Source organism: Dromiciops gliroides, chromosome 6 (assembly GCF_019393635.1).
Source record: "Dromiciops gliroides isolate mDroGli1 chromosome 6, mDroGli1.pri, whole genome shotgun sequence".
Lineage (NCBI taxonomy): Eukaryota > Metazoa > Chordata > Mammalia > Microbiotheria > Microbiotheriidae > Dromiciops > Dromiciops gliroides.
This window is the reverse complement of record NC_057866.1, coordinates 120,038,014-120,060,039: the sequence shown is the minus strand read 5'-3', so window position 1 is coordinate 120,060,039 and position 22,026 is coordinate 120,038,014. Positions and strand designations below refer to the sequence as shown.

The 22,026-nt window shown below is 33.9% G+C and overlaps 1 protein-coding gene across 1 annotated transcript in view; it reads left to right on the top strand.

The window, feature by feature from the left end:
* Positions 1–22,026, top strand: part of GABRA2 (gamma-aminobutyric acid type A receptor subunit alpha2) — a 151,432-nt gene that overhangs the window by 53,838 nt on the left and 75,568 nt on the right. The window contains exon 3 of the mRNA XM_043970766.1: positions 16,869–16,936. Within this exon, the coding sequence (XP_043826701.1) occupies positions 16,869–16,936 (68 nt within the window). The remainder of the gene's footprint in view (positions 1–16,868; positions 16,937–22,026) is intronic.

Genomic DNA, 22,026 nt, shown 5'->3' with positions numbered 1-22,026 from the left:
TTCCCAGGACATCACTCTTACTCACCTATTCATTTTTTAATATCATTCCAACATAATTGAATGACTCCCTCACTCACTTTCTATTTAGAATCATTCTAACTGCCCTAAAAATGAAAATAAAGTTCTTAGAAAATACATGCATCATCTTCTGATAGAAAAAGGAATACAGTTAAACCTTATTGAGTCCTTTATGTTTTCTTTTTCATATTTACCTTTCCATGCTTCTCTTGAGTCTTGTATTTGAAAGTCATATTTTCTATTCAGCTTTAGTATTTTTATAAGGGATGTTTGAAAGTCCACTATTTCATTATATGCCTATTTTCCCTTGAAGGATGTTTTTCTGTGTAGGTTATTCTTGGTTATCATTCCAGCTCTTTTGCCTTTCAGATTACCATATTAGAAGCCCTTTGCTTCTAATGTGTTCACTGCTAAGTGTTGTATGATCCTGACTATGGCTCTATGGGATTTGAATGCTTTCTTTCTTTCTGCTTGAAATATTATTCTTTGACCTTGGAGATTTGGAATTTTTTGTTTGTTTGTTTTTTGTTTTTTAGTGAGGCAATTGGGGTTAAGTGACTTGCCCAGGGTCACACAGCTAGTAAGTGTTAAGTGTCTGAGGCCGGATTTGAACTCAGGTACTCCTGACTCCAGGGCCGGTGCTCTATCCACTGCGCCACCTAGCTGACCCGGAGATTTAGAATTTTGACATGATATTCCTAGGAATATTTATTTTGGGATCACTTTCAGATGATTATTAGTATATTCTTCAATTTCTCCTTTAAGCCCTATTTCTAGGATATTGGGGCAGTTTTCCTTGACAATTTCTTGAAATATGATGTCTAGGCTTTTTTAAAAAATCAGGTAACTCATTCTTAATTTAATTCCTCTTTATCTATTTTTTTAAGGTCAGTTGTTTTTCTAATGATATATTTCTGATTTCCCCCCCTTTTTTTTTTTTGCGTTGTTCTTTTGACTGCTGTTATTGTGTCCTCATGTCTTATGGAGTCATTAGTTTCCACTTGCCCAATTCTAATTTTTAAGTGATTACTTTCTTCAGGGAACTTGTTTACCTCTTTTTCTATATGGCCAATTCTGTTTTGTTGTTGTTGTTTGTTTGTTTGTTTTGTTTTGTTTTGTTTTGCGGGGCAGTGGGGGTTAAGTGACTTGCCCAGTCACACAGCTAGTAAGTGTCAAGTGTCTGAAGCCTGGTTTGAACTCAGGTCCTCCTGAATCCAGGGCGAGTGCTTTATCCACTGTGCCACCTACCTGCCCCCAATTCTGTTTTTTAAGGAGTTATTTTCATCACTATATTTTTGTATCTTTTTTTTTAATAAGCCAATTATGTTGTTTAAGGTGTTATTTTCTTCAATTTTTTGCCTCTTTTGCCAAGTTGTTAATTTCTTTTCATAATTTTCTTTTTCCTGCCTAATTATTCTTCTTTTACTCCCATTTGATTTTGAAAAGCATTTTTTAATGTCTTCCTGGAATTCTTGTTGGGATTGTGTCTAATTCACTTTTTTTTTTCCTTGGAGGCTTTGCATGTAGCTATTTTGACATCCTTGTTTACGTTTTAGTTTGTATGTAGATCTTTTTTTTTTTTTTTACCATAGTGTTTTTTTACGGTTATGTCATTTTTTTTTTGTTGTTGTTGTTTGCTCCTTTTCCCACTCTACTTCTTCATTTGAAATTGTATATTAATTTTGCACTGTGTTTCTGGCATAGAGGTCAGGAACTTTGTCTTAATTTTCAGTTTTTTTCACACTTCTCTTTTCAGAACTAGCTCTGGGGTGTGATCTTGAGAGAGATATCATCACAGCTGTCTTGGTCCCACTCTGGTACTTACCCAGGAAGACTCCCTGATCCTTTGACATAGCAATAAATACTGCTCCTCAGAGCCCCTAGTCCTTTGGTACCAGGAACAATGCCCTTTGAGTTATCCTCTTCCTTGTGACAAAAAGTGCTCCTTTCTGCCCTTAAATCATTAGCCAGAAGTGGTTAAAAATAATGGAGTTGCAAACAGTTATCCCATAGGGTTCCCACCCCCTTTTGACCAAAAGTACTCCTCTCTGCCCTTGGGATAAGACCCAGAAGTGGATATAGGCAATGAATTTGCAAGAAAACATCTTGTCCTGTATCCAGTTATAGCATAGAGATCTCATATGATCTCTTTCTCTCCAGGTGCCCAATCCCTTTCTGTCACCGCAACTTAGTTCAATCACTGGTGCTTCATTCCCATAGATTTGGGGCCAGCCTTTTCCCCTGTGCCATAGATCTCTCTTTCTGACCTCCTATGTTTTCTTGGACTGTAAAGATGCCTCACTCTGACCTTTTGTTGGCTCTGACACTTGAGAATATGATTGGATGTGTTTTTTTAAGGCTATTCATAAGGGAATGTTGGGAGAACATGTCTGAGTGTGTTACTCTGCCATCTTTTCACATTAAGTTTCTACTTTATTTCCTATATTATTGTTGTTGGAGTAGTAAGTGTTAGAGACATGAACCATCTTGAAATACCCGTTTCTAAAAATATCATTAGTAGAACATGAATATAAAACATTCATTCAAAATTATCATTGTTGTTTTATGAATAAATCTTCTTTTTGAACATATTCAATGATCTAAAATTTTTACTTAGTATCTATGCATTAACTCCCTAATTTTCTATTTTCCCCACTTTTTAGTGGGGCAATGAGGGTTAAGTGACTTTCCCAGGGTCACACAGCTAGCAAGTATCAAGTGTCTCAGGACAGATTTGAACTCAGGTCCCCCTGAATGCAGGGCTGGTGATTTATCCACTGCGCCATCTAGCAGCCCCCAGCTCCCTAATTTTCAATATTTCTTAAAGTATTATTGACTACATACAAAACAGCCTTCATAAGGGAGATAAATTGTTGTTTTTTCTCTTCAAATTCTGTTAATTTTATGTCATTCTTATTTCAAATAGTTTAGTATAACACTCTTAATAATGCTTTTATTTCATTAAGATATTTTTCATGAAAAAGAGGATAACCAAATGGAAACATGGTTGTCTAATTACACCAGCAGTAACTGATGCAGTGCCACAAAATTCATAAATGAAAAATTGTCAGTAAACTTGAATTGTTTTTCCCAGTTGCTTTCAGAATGAATACTGATTACTGTTTGTCAAAGGGGAAAGTCAGTACCATATGACTTAGTATTCAGTTAATCACATTTCTTAGAGGATTCAGTGTCACCAAATCTATGATAATTTATTGTAAAATCATGATGTTGAAAATATGAAAACATGTGTGAATAGGATCATGCGTTTCCTTACCTCATATTTTTTTTAAATGGAGCTACACGTGAGCAAAAAATAACCCAAAACAAACTAACAAAAAAACCTCTTTCCTTTGACTCTTCCCTTTATTTTAGGTAGTTTGTGTCTTAGCAAGCGTAGAGCCAGGTTTTACCAGGCAATAAAACTATTCCTGATGGGCACTTTAACAAATTAGCATAACATTAGCTGGACACTGGGCTACTGGAAATGATCGTACTTTGGCGTCCACAAATTTTTTAGCCACTCTATGGAAGTGTAAGAAGATTAGATAAAAGCCTTGGATTCAGATTATTACATTTTCACTTACTAGCTATGGGGGCTAGTACTGAGTCACCTCACTTTAAGACTTGCATTTATTTTTTTAATCCTGTTTATTAGTCTTAACTTCCAAATATACGTACTCAGTTCATTACTCCATACCATCACATATCCATCAATTCCACTCATTTTATTCATTTATTCACTGATTCAACAAATATCTATCAAATATCCTCTGCATATGAAGCACTGCACCTGCCTGATAGAATGTCATTTATATTCATTTTGAAACACCATTCATTCAACAAGACACATATGGATGTAGATATAGACAGAAATACAGATAGAGATGATATAAATTTTTGTTGCTCTATGAGGAAGCCCTGAGAAGAGAAAACAAAGATACCTATGTTGCCACCACATTAGATGATAAATATAATCACAGAATTACGGTATGATGGGGAAAGCCCTGAATTTAGAGTAAGAGATTCCTTGTTTAGGGGCAGGGTAGGTGGCCCAGTGGATAGAGCACCAGGCTCTGGATTAAGGAGGATCTGAGATCAAATCTGACCTCAGAACCTTGACACTTACTAGCTGTGTGAACCTGGGCAAGTCACTTAACCCCAATGCCTCACCAAAAAGAGAGAGAGAGAGAGAGAGCAGAGAGAGGAGAGAGAGAGAGATGAGAGATGAGAGAGAGAGAGAGAGAGAGAGAGAATGAGAGAGAGAGATCCTGGTTTAAGTCTCAACTCTATAAAGATGCTTGTTAAGTCTAGAATGGCATTGCTGGCTCCCAAGTTCAGATGCTACTTACTCATATTTAATATTCTTTCTAATTATGTAATTAATAGTGAATCCAGAGAAGTATCTGCAAGCATAACTTTAGATTCCTGTTTATGACATACTGCCCAAATTGTGCTGCTCCCTCTTGATAACTGCCTCTTGGCTGGATTCCACTAGTCAGATGATCTGGTGATATGTGAAGCCATCTAGAATGGATTTTAATAGCGAGTACCTCAATAGATTGTTAGCTTCTCCTTTACAAATTTTGTTCATATGTAACAAAATCAATCTTAAGTAACACAGTTGGCCCTAGTACACCCACCAAAGGGAATGGTTGCCAGGATTCTAAATCAATCATTTATGAGATCTGACTGTCCCAGCAAGATTGTTCTGGCATTGTGGCAGGCCCTGTTCTGCTGATGCTGCATCTCTTGGGCACGGCCAAACTGTACTTGGAATCTTACCTTAACATTTTGCCTCAGGGGGCAGTTAGATGGCACAGTGGATAAAGCACATGTCCTGGATTCAGGAGGACCTGAATTCCAATTTGATATCAGACACTTGACACTTACTAGCTGTGTGACCTTGGGCAAGTCACTTAACCATCATTTCCTCCCCCTCCAAAACAAAACAAAACATTTTGCCTCTATTTTCTTGCATAATCAGCATATGCAAAATTGACCAAGCATCTTTTTTTTTTTTTAAGTGAGGCAATTGGGGTTGAATGACTTGCCCAGGGTCACACAGCTAGTAAGTATTAAGTGTCTGAGGCTGGATTTGAACTCAGGTACTCCTGACTCCAGGGCCGGTGCTCTATCCACTGCACCATCTAGCTGCCCCTACCAAGCATCTTAATATGACAGTACAACAAAATCTACATTTCACTACAACACTGGGAGGGTCAATAAGGTCAGAGTCAATACAGGGAGAGTGCTAAGCATAGACTCAGTAAGACTTTGCCTCTGACACTTACTAGTCTTGTATTTCTGGGCAAATAACTAACTTCCACGTACCTTAGGAAATCCCTTAGATTATGTTTCCTATGTCAAATATAGTTGCGATATAGCAATAAATGACAAATCATTTACATATTTCAAAGAGGCAAACATCATTTGAATTTATCTTCTGGGTTCTTCTCAATCATTCATTCATCAAACATTTAACAATGGATCCATTGTGTAACGAGCACCACCCTAGGTGCTGGGAAAGTTATAAGACAACACATGGTATCTGCTTTCCTAGTACTTACAATCCAAAAAAGATCACTGAAATACATATTATTATATAATTAGTACATACAAGGCCTTTCAGTATAGTGCAGAAAGTACCAGATTTAGGGAGAAAGAACTGGGTTTTAAACCCAACTCTGCTATTTACAACTTAGGAGACTTTGAACAAGTCAGTTAATCTCTACGTCCCAGTTCCCTCACACTATTTTGGGCTCTGGAGTGGGCTGAAATATTTATGAGGCTGGTGATCAACAGGGGCTACAGATGATCCAAGGACTCTGCTTCTTCAGGCCTGAGCCCATCTTAAGACACAGGGCTGTCACTTAAGTTGCCATGAGACATTGTATATTATTATTATTGCTTTTCTCTTTCTAGTGGTGTTTTGTGATGGAGCTAATAAGGGTGCTCTCCAGAACATAGTCAAGCCATATTTGACAAGAGAAGAATAGGGCCCAGCTTTAGATATTACCCTGCAGGACCTTTTCTGCTACATCCTTACTGCATCACTAAACCTGATTGCTACTATTTTGCTGCCTGGATATTCTTTGGGGTCAATGGATATTTATTACTCAAGACTCAAAGACCTACTGCTCTAACCAACCTTATCAACCAACCACTTCAAACTCCTACATTACTTTACATATGCAAACATCTGGAGTGATCCAGCACCCCGAGTATTTAGTAAATGCCAAATATGTCCAGAGCATTGTACTAGGAACTGATGGATAGAAAAGGATTTAAAGGTAAATAGTCCCTGCCAGAACTTACAATGAAATATGGATACCAAAGTTTCAAAGTATTTTGATCAGACATCTGGCTATTTATTTGATAGAGGAACAATTTTAAAAGTTATAGGTAATTTTATATAGTCACAGAAGATGAATGTATTCTTCTGTAGCCGCAGAAGAATATATTCTCTATTGCTGAAACTAGCTCCTGCCTTTAAGCCCATTTTCTATCTATTGGCATGCTATCACTATCTATTTTTCAAAACCCAGCTGAGAGATTCCTCTAAAAGTTTTCTCTGATCATACCTACCCGAATTTTAATCCACTTTCAAATATCTCCTAGCCTTTTGTATAACTTTTATCTATTTATATTCTAAGAAGAGTACTTAGTGTAAAGGTGTCAGAGCCAGGAAGATCTGGAGTCAATTTCTGCTTGTGTCACATTGCTGCGTGACCCTGGGAAAGTCACTTTTAATACCCCAGGAAACACAGACTATTGGTACAGAACCAATGTCAAGCTTCATTGAATGAGGGTGTTTCTTTACGGGGAGTTTTCTGTACCCATGAAATCTTAACTTATGCCAAAAACAAATAAAAACAAGTATTATTATGTTGTTTAGCACTAACATTCTCTTCTCTTCCAACTAATTCATATGCTCTTTGATGACAGGGACCATGCACTAATATGTTTGTTTAATCCTGCATCCTGTACCATATCTTTCACATACTTTCTACTTAATAACTAATTAATTTATCCGTCATTGCTTAATGGCATTATGGAAAAGGCACTTACCTGGGATCCAAGTCTCAGATCTGATATTTATTAGTTGTGCAATGTTGAACAAGATAATTAGGCTTTCAGAATCTCAGTCGTCTCATCTGCAAAATGGAGATAGTAATTCTTCTTATCAACCTTGAAGGGTTATTAGGGAGACTAAATAGTATAATGAAAGGGAAGAACTTTGTCAGCACTATTGAAATGCAATATAAAATGAGGAGAGAAGGCCTTCAGACCAATAATGTCATTGGCATGAGCCATTCCTCATATAAAACTTCAGTCTGTTATTGCAGATAACTAACACCTAAAATATTTATCTTTATAAATTTTTTGGGAGCAGTAAAAGTTTTAGAAACATTACATAATTAGTGTTTGTCAGGGGAATAACTAGAATGCAATATACTTCCCAATATACATGTTCTAATATACATACATACATATACATATACATATACTTATATGTAGCCTCTGTATCTTCAATAATATAATCATAAATATACTTTTATATATAATATAGTCTACTAGATGCTCAGCAAAATAGAAAGATAATCAAGACAAGGGAGCCTTCCCTCAAAGACTTTGAAATCTCATAAGAATGGTTAAAGACATACAAATATACATAACATAAATTGGAATATTGCAAATGTACATGAAATATCAACAAATGCACTAAGACCTACTGAATTAAATGGATTTATATTTGAAGAGTAAAGTAGGAGATTCTTTTGGTTTTGATGCCAACAGACCACAGCCATATGCAACATTTATAAAAGTATCAATAGGGGCAGCTAGGTGGCGCAGTGGATAGAGCACTGGCCCTGGATTCAGGAGGACCTGAGTTCAAATCCAGCCTCAGACACTTTACACTTACCAGCTGTGTGACCCTGGGCAAGTCACTTAACCCCAATTGCCTCACCAAAAAAAAAAATAATATAAAAGTATCAGTAAAATAAAGAAATCAACACTATCCAGATATTCTTTCTTAAAATATATTATTTTCATCAATATTTTGATTCTTATATCATCATAGTTATTCCCAGTATCCCTCTCCCTCTCAAAGAGCCATCCCATATAAAGTAGTACTTTATAGAGAGGAAAAGGAATTAGTAAAACTACTCAATCCATATTTTGAAAAAGATGTAAAATAGGTGCAATGTGTAACACCTGTGGAAATACCACTTCCATCAAGGGGTGGGTTGGAGAAGAACTCATCTCTGTTCATTCAAGCACTGCTTGATATTTATAAGTCTCCTATAGTTGTATTTACTTCTGCTGTTTTTTGGGGGTTGTTGTGTAGTCATTCTTTCCATTTACATTGGTGTAATCACTATAGATATTGTTTTTTTAGATCTGCTTCCTTCACTTTGCATTATATAGATCTTCCTATGCTTCTCTGTATTTGTCACACACATAATTTTGTAAAATAGTACAAGATTTCTTTACATTCATATGCCACAATTTGCTTTATCATTCCCTAATTGATGGGCATCTGTTTCATTTCTAAATCTTAGTTATTACAAAAAGTGCTGCTATAAATATGTTGGAATATATGATAATTTTCTTTTTATAAATGGCTTCTTTGGGACAAAACCCCAGTAATAGAATTTCTGGTTCAAATGGAAAACATATTTTAGTCATTTTATTTCCATAATTCAAAATTGCTTCCCAAAATAGTTGTACCACATCATAATTCCACCAACAGTGGAATACCTCTCCTTCAACAGTGTGTCCAATATATACTATTGCTATTTTTTCTCATTTTTTGTCCATTTACAGTGTTTGACAAAACCTCATGGTTGTTATTTGCTTTTCTGTTATTATTAGTGATTTAGAGTGTTCTTTCATTTGGTTGTGAATACCTTGCAATTCTCTTTTGGAGAACTATTTGTTTATATCTTTTGACCAGAAATCTGTTGACATATGGCTATTAGTTACACACACACAAACACACACACACAGATTTTTTTCTCATTAAACCCCTTCCCTTCTCCTAAATACATGAATCTTTTCTTTGCAGAAGCTTTTCAGTTTCAAGTAATCAAAGTTATCTCCTTTTTCTTTCATAATTGCCCCTATTTCATGTTTGGCTAAGATTACATCCCCTACCTATCACTGTAAGGATTATATGATTTCTATTATTTTTATAGTATTAGTTTTAATATTAAGGTTTCTTCCATTAAGAATGTATTGCAGAATGTGGTATAAAGTGTTGGTCTAAGTGTAATTTCTGCCATACTGCTTTACAGTTTTCCCACAATTGTTTTTTATCAAATAAATAGTTGATTTCCCTAAATAATTTGTTTTCCACTTTATAAAACACTGGGTAATTGATTTTTATTGTTTGTGATTCTCCCTTGGCTATCCAGATTTTCTTGAATAATCATTAGAACTTTACTTTTGCTATCACTATTACAGATTCTTCTCTGATTTAATATTACAAATACATGTTTTACAATGTTTTGAGGCAAATATGGAATATTGCTAAATTTGACAAAATTGCAGCCTGATAGGCAATATTAGTCATAGAAAATGCATTTTATTTCACTATTGCACCTACAATTCTTGCTTTATTAGCACAAATAAATGCTCTTTTTAGATTTCTACACTCAGCTAGACATTCAGCTTGCTTATTTATCAACTGATATACTATGCCTTTCCATAGCTGACAAAAAAGTACCATTTCAAAAATTACTTTGCTTCAGACCTGAAATCATAGTAGGTTCTTCAAGAATATTACTTTCACCAGACTGACGATGGTGTTCTTACAAGTAATAAAGGTTAAAAAGAGAACATACTTTCCAAAGAATTTCTAAGTTATTGCATTATTAATTTAGAACAGTGACAGTCAGATGTGATTAGCATTAGATTCATTAGACAATGTTACTTACTCTTTATTTTTTGGTGTATGTTTACTTTAAAAACTTCAAAGCCCCACTTAATTCCAACATTCTTTGCTTTGGAAATATCAGCTAATCAGTTAATCTTTCTAATCCAACAAGAAGTATTATCTGAAACTTCCTAGCGATAATGCTGTTGTTCTCACCTTCACGGTCTCAGCCGATTTCCTCAGAATTCTAGGAACAGTCAGGCTATAAGTGACCTCCAGAGTTCAAATCAATTCACTTTAACATGACCCTGTTATGGGTCATCAAGTCCATCTTTCTCAACTTTATTTTTTATTCTCTTTCCATAAAATTAAACTGTTCTAATGCAACTATTTTGTAGCAGAATTACAAGGTTACTATTTTAAGTAATCATGTTTATACTTGTAATGACTTAGTTTAATCGCCATCTTTGTTTATAAGATTTTAATGTAGAAAAGTAATTTTGCAATTAAATGTTGTTATAATTATCATAGGAACGAATATCATAATTTGTTCATATAATGTATTTTGTTTGTTAATGTCACACATATCTCTATCTATTTTTGTAGATTGAGTTTTACTCTAATAGCATTATTTGACGTTACTGTATTTTTTAGGAAGGGAAAATTCTTTACCTAGTGTTTCCATTGTTCTTTCACTTTAGCGCTATACTATGCTGACAAATTCCCATCCAAGCTTATTCTATATGTAATGCAGTCCCAAAGGATTGTTTCATTGTCTTTGCTTTTGAATTCTCCTTATTGTTTCAGCATGCTATTTTGGCTTGAATTTATCTTAATCTGGGTGCTTTTATATAATCTCATATTTAATGAGTGTAGGGAAACAGATAATCATATAATCACAAACTGGAGGAGATCTCAAGCAATCATTTGGCACAGCTCCTCCATTCAAAAGAAGTCTAGCACACCTGAATCATTTATGACAGATGGTTACTTATCTCATTTGTTTATCCTAAAAACTTTCAGGGATGAAAATAATTAAGTCTACCATCATAGTTTTCTCCACTGGTTAAACACCTGCAAAAACATATAATTCTTATGAACTCTGTCTTTTGTAATATCTTTATCTCTTGTTCAGTTCCCCATATAGAAGGACACTTTGTCACTGTCTTCCTCACAAGTTTTCTGTCGCATCTTAAAAACAGTCATTTCCTAGAAAATAATGTTGCTAGGAGCAGTAATTTAGTAACTAAATTAGGGGAAGCTTCCAGGTTGTCAGTAGCCTTTTTCTCCCCTGCAATCTGTGATACTTCATATCTGTCTCTGTATCTCCAGTACACAGAAGGCCCTTGATACACAACTGTTGTTTGCTTTATTTAGTGATCAGTGCCCACCCATCGAGGTGTCTGTCCATGGCTCTAATACCCAAAAATAGGACTGGGAGAAACAATACAATAACAATTCTTTCCCATATCACATAACAGAGCAGTAAATTAGTAATTTATTTAAAACTTAACTTTTCCCTTTCCTACAAATCCTTACTTTCCTAATATCCTTCTAACATGCATGGGAATACCATCTCCTTTTACCTACCCTGTTCTAAATAAACTTCTGATTATACCATGATATTCTTTAATTTTTTATATTTTAATTACCTCTTCCTATAGACCTTATGAGGAAATAAACTATCCTTTTTAACCTTTTGATTATAATGTGTGGTAGATTTAATTATTCTGTATTATTTATTGGCTTGTTTTGAGGGGATGAGGAAAAAAATACAAATTTTTTTCTCATTTACCCTCTCACATTAGACTGTTAGAGTGAAGAATGCCCTCACCTAGCTGCCCCAATTATCTGCTACTAATTAGAAATTATATGACCCCAGGAAGAAGGTAAATGGACTATTTCCAGCATGCTCAGTTGAGAAGTTAATAGACTAGACCAGATTAGACTGAACAGACGAATGAATTTCAATATCAGACTTGGAATTTCCTAAAGTAAAGGATATCCATGAAAGCTCTAGCTGTTCCACCCAACAGGGAATCAGACAAGGTCAAGCTAAATTTTGAGGATATAGGTAGAGAGATTGGCTCAATAAAGAAAAAATTACCTGTTCATGCATTTCTTTCTTTCTTTCTTTTTTGGTGAGGCAATTGGGGTTAAGTGACTTGCTCAGGGTCACACAGCTAGTGTCAATCATCTGAGGCTGGACTCCAGGGCTGTTGCCCTATCTATCCACTGCACCACCTAGCTGCCCCTGGTTATGCATTTCTAACTTCTGATGTATTGTTTCTGAAATTTTCTATTGTTTCTGGATGTCTATGTTATCTTTTTCATTAGAAATTAATATTGGAAAATGCCTTCATTTCTGGAATGTGAGAAAACAAGAAAGAAAAAGAAAGAGGAGTGGTGGGAATTAGGTATTGGAAATAAGCACCAAGATATGGTGAGACCTGCTCACCATAGGGGGATTGCAGAATAAGGAATTAAGTGAGGCAGATCTCTGAATTTAGGGTGCCAAGACAGCTCAGGGACCAAGCAAGGCCTAAAGATACAGTGTTGAAGTTGGGATTTAGTGATTAGATTGATACAGAATAGAGTCTGGAACCAAAGAATTCTGAAATGGCTCCAAAATGAAGGTATCAACCCCACCAAAAATGTCTGAGATCATTGAGGTCTAAGGCTCAGGCCTAGAATGTTGAGTCCATAGCCAAGCTTCATTCAACAAACCCATCCAATTTTGAGTACCCATTTAGTACCTAATAGGTATTTGGATAAACAGAAGAGCTGCTAAGAAATATATGTAGTCTTCAATGAGCTTATATTTAATTCTTTTTTGATCAAAATAAAATTTTTGCTTCAAATAATTTGCCATTTTATTCAAATTAACAAATATTTATAGATTTTCTATTTTATACTTGTCATTTTCCTTGATTCTTTTATCTTTTAAAGCTCAGATCTTTGAGTAAAGGCACTTTAAGTGAGCAATGTAATATGATTGAAAAAACATTGAAAAAACAAATCAACTTGAAAATTTATAAGCATTATATAAAGGAGATCTCATTATAATGGTTATTATTATTAACTATTATGTGCAAGGCTCTAAAGGAAAATAATTTTCTGGGACATAAAAATGGAAAAAATGTGAATACCAGTTCTGAAGGACATTATTTTCTGAGGTATCTAAGTATTATTACAAGGTAGGATATGAAAAATTCATATTCTCCTCTTTACCAATTGGATAACAAGATTCTTAAGGCTCTGTCTTTCTCCAATAGCTCTAAATATTTGTAACTCCTTTACTTAACTAAATATAGAGGTACTGGGTGCTGTGTGTATGTGTGTGGGAGCAAGAATGTATGTTTCAATTAAATTGATTTATATTCCCATAATATTTCCACTCATCTCTACTTCTCTTTGCCTCTGAGACTCAAGCTTTTATGAATTATGTATTTACTATAAAATAGGGGTGTAGAGGAAATATTATTAACTTTGTCAGAATTTTCTATGGATGGGTAATGGAGTAGGACATATCAAACTAACTTCAGAGTGAATTTTCCCAACCTTATTTTTCTTAAGCAAAACATATTAAAATACTGTAAAAAGATGATTCTTATAGTCATTCTTCAATGTAAGAATAGATCATATTTTAAAGCTAATTTTTATGTCAACTAGCAGCAACTGGAAGTTTTGTTTTGCTTTTGTTTTTAATCTCATTAATACAATATTAGGTGGCTATATTCTCAGGCAAGCTTAACGATCTATTATTCTAACTTAGGCCATTTTTGTTTTCCATACCTGTGACTTCATCAGTTCAGGGAACTCTCTTTGGGGAAAATTCCTGTCAAGGTATATTGACAAGTGCTTTGCAGCTAAAGAGTTGGTTGACTTGGGTCTGGAGATGTTAGATTGTACAGGGCCACACAGTCAATATAACAACAGAGATAATTCTTGATCCTAGGTTGTCCTGATTCCAAGGTCCTTTTTCTCTGTCTTTGTCCACAGCTGCCTTTCATAACATATAATATATCTTAATTAAGTACTCTAGGACCTAATAACTACTTAGGATGCTTCTTTGGGGAAATTAATGCTATATTCTTATTATGAGATTCCAGGAACACTTTTTTTCTTGCCTGAGTATCATGGGACTAGGGATGTGGGAAAATGGTGCTTCATTACAGTAGATGTTGAAGGGTGAGGGGTTGGAAGATAATGGATTATACTGGAGCTGCAGGAGGCATGGCAGAGTTGAGGATTTGGGTAAGAGCTCCCAGACAGTGACAGGGAGGACTGTTTTAAAAGGAATAGGTAGTGTACATCAAATCAGCCTTAACGTTCAGGTTACATCTAAGCTATAAGTAATTTTGGGTTGTTGCACCAAAGAAATTTTGTGACATTGGACTATAATTAGCCCTCTGTAATGTCCTCCATCTAATTAATCTATATGCCTATTTATCTATACATATATGTGTTTATGTATATATATATATGTACACACACATATATATATTTGTGTGGGAGTGTGTGTATGTATATGTATATAAATTTGTATGTAGACATATATAAAGGTATACACACATATAAATATATACACACAGGTATATATACATACATTTATACATATACATATATACATATACCTGTACTATGTGTATATTCTATATACATTCTATATATACATATATTTATATACGCACACATTCTATCTCTCTATCTACAGACACATACACACATACATATATCAAAAGAAATCATGTTTGGAAAAGTTGTCCATGGGAGGTTAAAGTAACACCCCTTAGTTTCCTAGATGTAGGACTTCTAGAATAAATACCTGCTATTTGGTCATTGTTCTATATAATCCACTTTTATATAACATTTTAAGATTTTATAACACTCATCTATAACCCTCCCTGGCTCCCAGTCCCTTACATGTGTTGTTTCCCACATTAATATGTAATCTTTCCTTTTTAAAAATTTTATAAAAATATTTTTAGCTCTCAACATAGTACATGACATATAGTGATTGCTTAATAAATATTTCTTTTAATTCCTTAATTCATACATATATAATATTTAAAATGTAGTAGAAAGAGAATTGTATTGAGTTAGAAACCTATGTTCTAATTCAAGAGCTACCACTACTGAACTACATTTTAGCTATATCTCAAGACCATTTTTAGTATGATTTTTTTCATTTGTGAAAAGGGGAGGTAGAGTTACATAAAATCCAAAATGCCCTACAAATCTAAGATCTCTGATTCTAGTTGTAATGACCAAACTTAGGTTCACCCTACCTTTTATTCCCTCCACAAGTTTGGTAATAGCCCATAATTGTAATGCTTTATTGAACCATCCAAATAATTTTTAACTTACCCCATGGAAACTACCATTATCATCTTAGTCATTTGTTAAACTTTTCTGAAACTTCAAACATATGACAAAAACAGTTCATATATCCCTGGTGCTAATGTACCAAGTTGTTTTGCTTTATTTTTGGAAGAAGGCAATATTTTTATCTCTTTTATTTCCAGTACTTCTCATGCTTAGTTGAATTTTGTTCCTAATATCTGATAACCTTATAATAATGCTTAACATTTTGTTGAACCCCCTTTTTTGGCTATTAGTTTCACTGAGTTGTGCCTATACTAACCTTGAAGATTGATTGATTCATTCATGCATTTATCGAGCATAATATACTGTTAAAGATGCTACTGAATCTCAAAAACCTTTGTAATGTTTTCAGACAGAAAACGAATGTTTTAAGTTATATATCTGCGATTATATCACTTTTTCATCAGAAAAAATTCATAAGAATTTTTTTAAATCAAAATAATTTTAACTGGAACACCCTTAGAAAGTATTGTCCTAGGCATTGAAATCATTGAGATATTAATTTAAAAAAAACTTTTGTCCTTGCTTTTGGATATAAAACTAAAACAAAACAGAAATTATCATAAACTTCTCTCAGTAAAAAATGTGGACCTTGACTTCATCTTTCTGAATGTTATACAATCTTAAAAATATCAGAATTATGTGAGAATTGGAGCAAATATAGACATAATTCAGGAAAACACCTCCTCACCAAAAAAAAAAAAAAAAAGACAAAAAAAACCAAACAAACCAAAAATTTTTAACCCCTGAGACTGAAATTCCCAAAAGGATCTCAATTTGCTATCATTTATTTGATTCTTTCTAAGAGTGAGCACAGGAGTGTTGTGTATAACTTGAGACATCTTTTCAAATGCATTTCAGTTATCAGTTAAGTATTTTAAGAATTCAAATGCATTCTTGCTCAAAGGACAGTTTATCATTGAAGAAATTTTCTCCAACTAGTATAAATTCTTTGTTTAATGTGTGGCATATAATTAAATAAAAAAGCTCTTCCTATTAGAATGAATCATATGTGTTTATAAAGATTAATTGTCCATTTTTAGAACATCAAGGAGGAAAAATACTTATTTTTAAATAACAAAGCTAGATTCTTATCCTGAAGAAATATTTCAGTTTGAAATTGTTTTTAATCTAAAAAATCAAATAACCACAGGTTTGAACATTAACTATGCTTTATTTTTAGCACTGTTGGTGATTTTATTGTAAGCTTGTTTTCTTAGGATGGTTTGTGAAGAAGCTATTTATTATGGAGAAACAGACTTGAAACAGACTGCACTTAATAGCTATGATCTGAAACAGTGTAATAGAGCTGCTATAAAAACATTTTATATTTAGAATTGAGATAGCCTCCTATTAAAAATCCAACAAGAATGGTTATTTTCATGGGTTTGTTGCTTGTAAAAGCAAAGAAGGAGTTTGTTATGTGTACATATCTTTAGGTATATGTGTGTGTAGATTTTTATAAATATAACTATCATGATGCAACTTTCTAAACAAATCATCCTTAAATATGCCTTTATATTATGTCATTATAATTTTCACTATTTACATTAAACCAATTTTTTTTTAATTAAATCAGACAGCATTACTGAAGTCTTCACTAATATCTACGTGACCAGTTTTGGCCCTGTCTCAGACACAGATATGGTGAGTCTTTATTAAAAGATCATTTTGAATAAACTATTTGATTATAGCTGTCCCAATGTTATTTATAGATTTTAAATCCTTGTCTTTGTTTTTTTAATTTTGTCTTCATGATAGTACAAGGATATTTTCTTTTCATACCAAATGAAAAACAGCTTGTCAACACAGTGATATGTTTTGCTAGTTTGGCTTTTTATAAACACTGTTTACATCTTTCCTTTTACCTTTGTCTTAACTTGGTGTCTAAATACTTGTTGCCTTTTATTCTAGGGATATTGTTTAGACGTTCCTCTTTGGTTTAGCTGTCTCTGAGTAATTCTTAGTTTTGTAGATTTTGTCCATCCATATAGTCCATACCACTTACCCAACATTTTATTAGCTGGTCAAAAATCTGGTTTCTCCCTTTTCTTACCTCTTTTTTCTTCTTTAGGGAAAATGAATTAGGCAAAACAATACCACATACAGGACATACTGTAGCCCCGAACTTTAAGTTTTTTGTGTAATGGTGAAGATTTTTTTTATCGTTTCAAATGAAAGATGTTTATCTTTCTTAGTCATTTATTGTCTTAATTTTAACCCGGCCCTTTTTATCACAATTTATATATTATTAAAGTTGCAAAGCCTTTTTGTTGAAGGCTGTCTTCAGAAAGATACAATTTATTTGTTCAGAATTTCCTGCTTGACCTGATCTATACTAATTTCATATTGGAATTTCTGCTTGTCATATAGACAAGAACACAATATTAAGTCTTGGTTAAGAACATATAACCTCAGTTCAGACGAACACAAAGTTTCTTGAAATCCATTTGTCCTTCTCTCATGACTACTTACTACAGCAATATTTATAGATATTGTAATGAATATACGTCTATAAATTTGTCAAGGGGAGATTGTGACTAATGTTTAAATATCATGAGGAATCTAGGATTGATATTGAGGGGTGAGTCTTTAGGAGGAAGGGCATACCATTTTCTATCTGCTGTCTGGTTTCAACTGCAAAGAACAAGATGCTTCCAAACCAAGTACCCTCTGGTGTCCCCATTTCCTGCTTTCCTATCTCCTTTTGTGTGTTGTATCACCCCACTAGATTGTAAGTTCTTTGAGGTCAGGTACTATATTTCTTTTTTATTAATTATACATCCAGAACTCACCACACTGCCTGACACATGTTAGGGAATAAACTTTTTTGTTGAATGGACAGGGACAAAGAATATCAAACCTGGACCCTATGATATACACAAATTCTCAAAATGAAGGAACTTAAGTGCTTGCAGTGATGACATTATCTATTCTTCCAGTTTCTGGATAAGTACTTCTGAAAAATTGATGATATAACTTATATAAACAAAATTACAGAAATTTTATTTTGTTTGGACACTTAAAAACATAGATCCATAATCTCATTATTGTAGAAAATTCTCATTATGAAAACTCACTCTGTAGATAAAAATTGGGAAATAATTTACAGTTTATACTCTAAGACAATTATCTAGGGTCCCTAGGAATTTAAGTAACTTGTCCATATTAATATAGATGATATAACTTAGTGGCAAATCTTGAACACAGATCTTATTCATCCTAGGATGGCCCTCCACTATGCCCCACCTCTTGTTATGTGCTGATGATTTTAACATACTTAGGTAAATGTTCCTTTAAAGAAAGAAGTTGGGACAGCTAGGTAGCACAGTGGATAGAGCACTGGCCCTAGAGTCAGGAGGGCCTGAGTTCAAATCCAGCCTCAGACACTTGACACTTGCTAGCTGTCTGACCCTGAGCAAGTCACTTAACCCCAATTGCCTCACAAAAAAAAGAAAAGAAAGAAGTTAATTCAAATCATCTGAAACATCAAACAAGTCAAGTGAAAAAAGAATTTATTAAATACTTTGCCAAGAATTTTGCTAATAATTGGAGATTTAAAGAAAAGCAAAAACCTGCCTTCAAAGAGATCACATTCTAATGGGGAAGATAATTTACAAACAACTGTATACAAGCAAAATATTCCCAGGGTAAATTTGGAGTTATCTTAGAGGCAAGGCAATAAAGCATTGGGTGGAAGAAAACAGTATGGCCTTCATTGAGAAGCCTCAATTTGATCTTGGTCTTAAAGGAAATCAGGCAGGCCAGGACGTAGAGATGAGAAGGGAATGAATCCCATACATGGGGGACAGTTTATGAAATGGTACCAAGTGGGGTTTGAGGTTAGTATAGCTAAATCATCAAGTTCATTAAGTCAAATTTCAAAAGATTTAAATTTAGAAAGGGGTGAAGTTGTGAAACACTTTAAAATATAAGCAATAGATTTTATTTTTGATCCTGGACAAAATAAGGAGTAAGAGAATGATATGGTCAGACCTCACTTAGTAAGATCGTTTTGTCACCTAAGTGGAGAAAAGACTGGGGTGGGGAGATACTTAAGCCAACAATTGAGATGGGTGAGGGATGCCACAGAAAGTTTTAGGAAGGATGAAAAGTTTTGGAAAAGCCTCTGTGGTGAGTGGGATAATGAATAGATTATAGAGTAGTAAAAACATTGCTTTGGCACAATGGGGACTTTGATGAGATGATGTAACATAAATACGTTCCAGTCAGCATTGTTTTGTGAGCTTTCTCCAATAGTTCAGCATCATATGAATAAAATCAAAGGCAGCAACTAGTGGTAGTAATCCAAGTTTGGGATTTATTAAGGCATAATTGGTGATAGGATAAGAGGGCAAGTGACTCTAGGATAGAAATAATCGTTAGAGTTAGAAAAAAGGTACAAGAATTATTTCTGGAGTTACTGTAGGATCCTGTACTTGGGAAAAAAAATCATTTAGATGTTGACATACTTATTTCTTACTTAAGAAAATTTTTCATAGACAAATTAAGGTGATCTAATTTTTTCCATCATAGAAAGATAGAATTATGTCTGTACTAAGAGAGTAAACACATATGCTTCAGAGCAGAATTGTTTTAGTGTTTTGCATACTGAAGATACAAGAGACAATAATTCAGTGCATTAGAATGTATTTGAAGGTGTGAGATGACATTAAAAAAAGTGGAGTAAATGATAAGTTTAATACCTACCACAAGACCTTCTGCTCAGCCTCTATCACTCACTACAAAATGGAGCAATATAGAAGCAGAATGGATGATAGAAATTTAAATTTAATAACCTAATTCAATATGTATCCTATGCCAAATTTGGCACATTGTCAGGACAGGAAGAGATTGCTAAAATCATCCCAAAGATTGATTTAAGGAAAGGGTTTGAGTAAATGGTCTTGGATGAAAAACCCAAGCTTCAAATAACTTCAGTAATATTAGATTATGTGTTCAGTGTGTCTTACCCTTTAGACCAAGGAATTTATTTACCTCTTTCCTCAGGCTGCTTAATGGTTCACTCAGAGTATAGGGACATCTTCCAGACTGCACAGCAAATGGAGATCTATTTAGCTATTGTGTAACAGGGCATTTGAAACATTTCAGGATACCTACAATCTATTAGGATGTTCTTCGAAAATAGGAACTTTTTCACACTCTTTCCATATTCTTTCACTGAACCCCACTTCTACCAGGTTCTTTCCAGAGGACTCTGAATTTATGCACATGCATATATACATGTGTGTATATATATTATGCACACATAGATATAGATTGATAGATATAGTTATATAGAGATAGAGATATAGATGTAGTGTATACACAAACATAAATGTGCATTTGTATTTGGTCATTAGCTTCAAATTTAAATCCCTTCACAATCTGGCTCCCAACTACTTCCCTAATCTGACTTCATATTATTTGCCTCCATATATTCTCTGTTTCCATCATAATAGCCAACTAGCTGTTCCTATTAGAGAAAATTCTATCTCTTGTCTATGTGGCTTTGAAAAAATGCATACAACAAAAAATGTTAATTTCCACAAAAAACAATAAAACTAGCATTTATATAACGGTAAAAGGATTCCAAAATGCTTTGTATGTATTACTTGATTTGCTTCTCACAATAATCACCTGAAGAAGGTGCTATTATCTTCATTTTACCAATTAGGAATCTGAGGTTCAGAGGTTAAGTGACTTACCAGTATGTAGTAAGTTTCAGAGGCAGGTTTAAAACTCAGGTCTTCCTGACTCTATCTTTGGGAATTAATCTACAGAGTTCTCTTAGTGCCTACATGAGTCTGCCTAGAAGCAGAACTAATTCATCTGCATTGTAGAATCTCAAGATTCCTTCAAAATACAGGTTATTTGTAACCTCTGATGTAATACTTTGCCTGACACACACTGTCATTTATTTGCACTCTGTGCCTTTTGATATGACTTTATACATTCTGTTCATGCACTTGTATACATGTTATATCTCTCAAATACAATATTAACATGTTGAGGATAGATACTATTTTACTTTTTACTTTTCATGTCTAGTGTCGAGCAGTGTCTTGCTTATAATTGGTATGCAATGTGTGTTTGTTGAATTGAATGATATTAAAATTTATAGGACCTAATGTTGAATATGTAAAACAGTTGTGTAATAGACTAAATAAAAACTATCAGAGTCTAGCAATATTACAAATCTAAGGAAATAGCCATTGTTCAAATTGTTCAGGTATTGTAGGGTAATCCTTTATTTGGGAGCTTAATTAATAGGATTAAATTATGACTTTAAATGGACAAGTACATCAGAGAGAGATAACTGTAGCTGGGAATTTCAAGAAGTTTATGGAATATCAACATTTGATTTAGTTTTTCAAGCTATTTTGAATGCATCTAACTATTAAAAACCACTTTCAATTACAATTAATATGGCTGATCTTGTAATGAGTATGGTTTGAAACAAGACAATGGGTAAGGTGAAATTCTATAACATAACCCTAGAAAATTAATAGTGGGGAAAATGATATTTTATCAAATTCAGAAGAGATACCTAGTAATTTATGAGACTTTGAATAAACACAAGTCATTTCACTTTTGGATGGCAGTCTAGTGTATGGACTGATCATCAAATTCCAATGAGGATGAAAACCATGCATTTTGAATAGCAAGTTAGAGAGAGAGCTTTATTAAAGGAGAAACTTTGAGACTCACAAAAGAACATACGTCTTGTTGTGAGT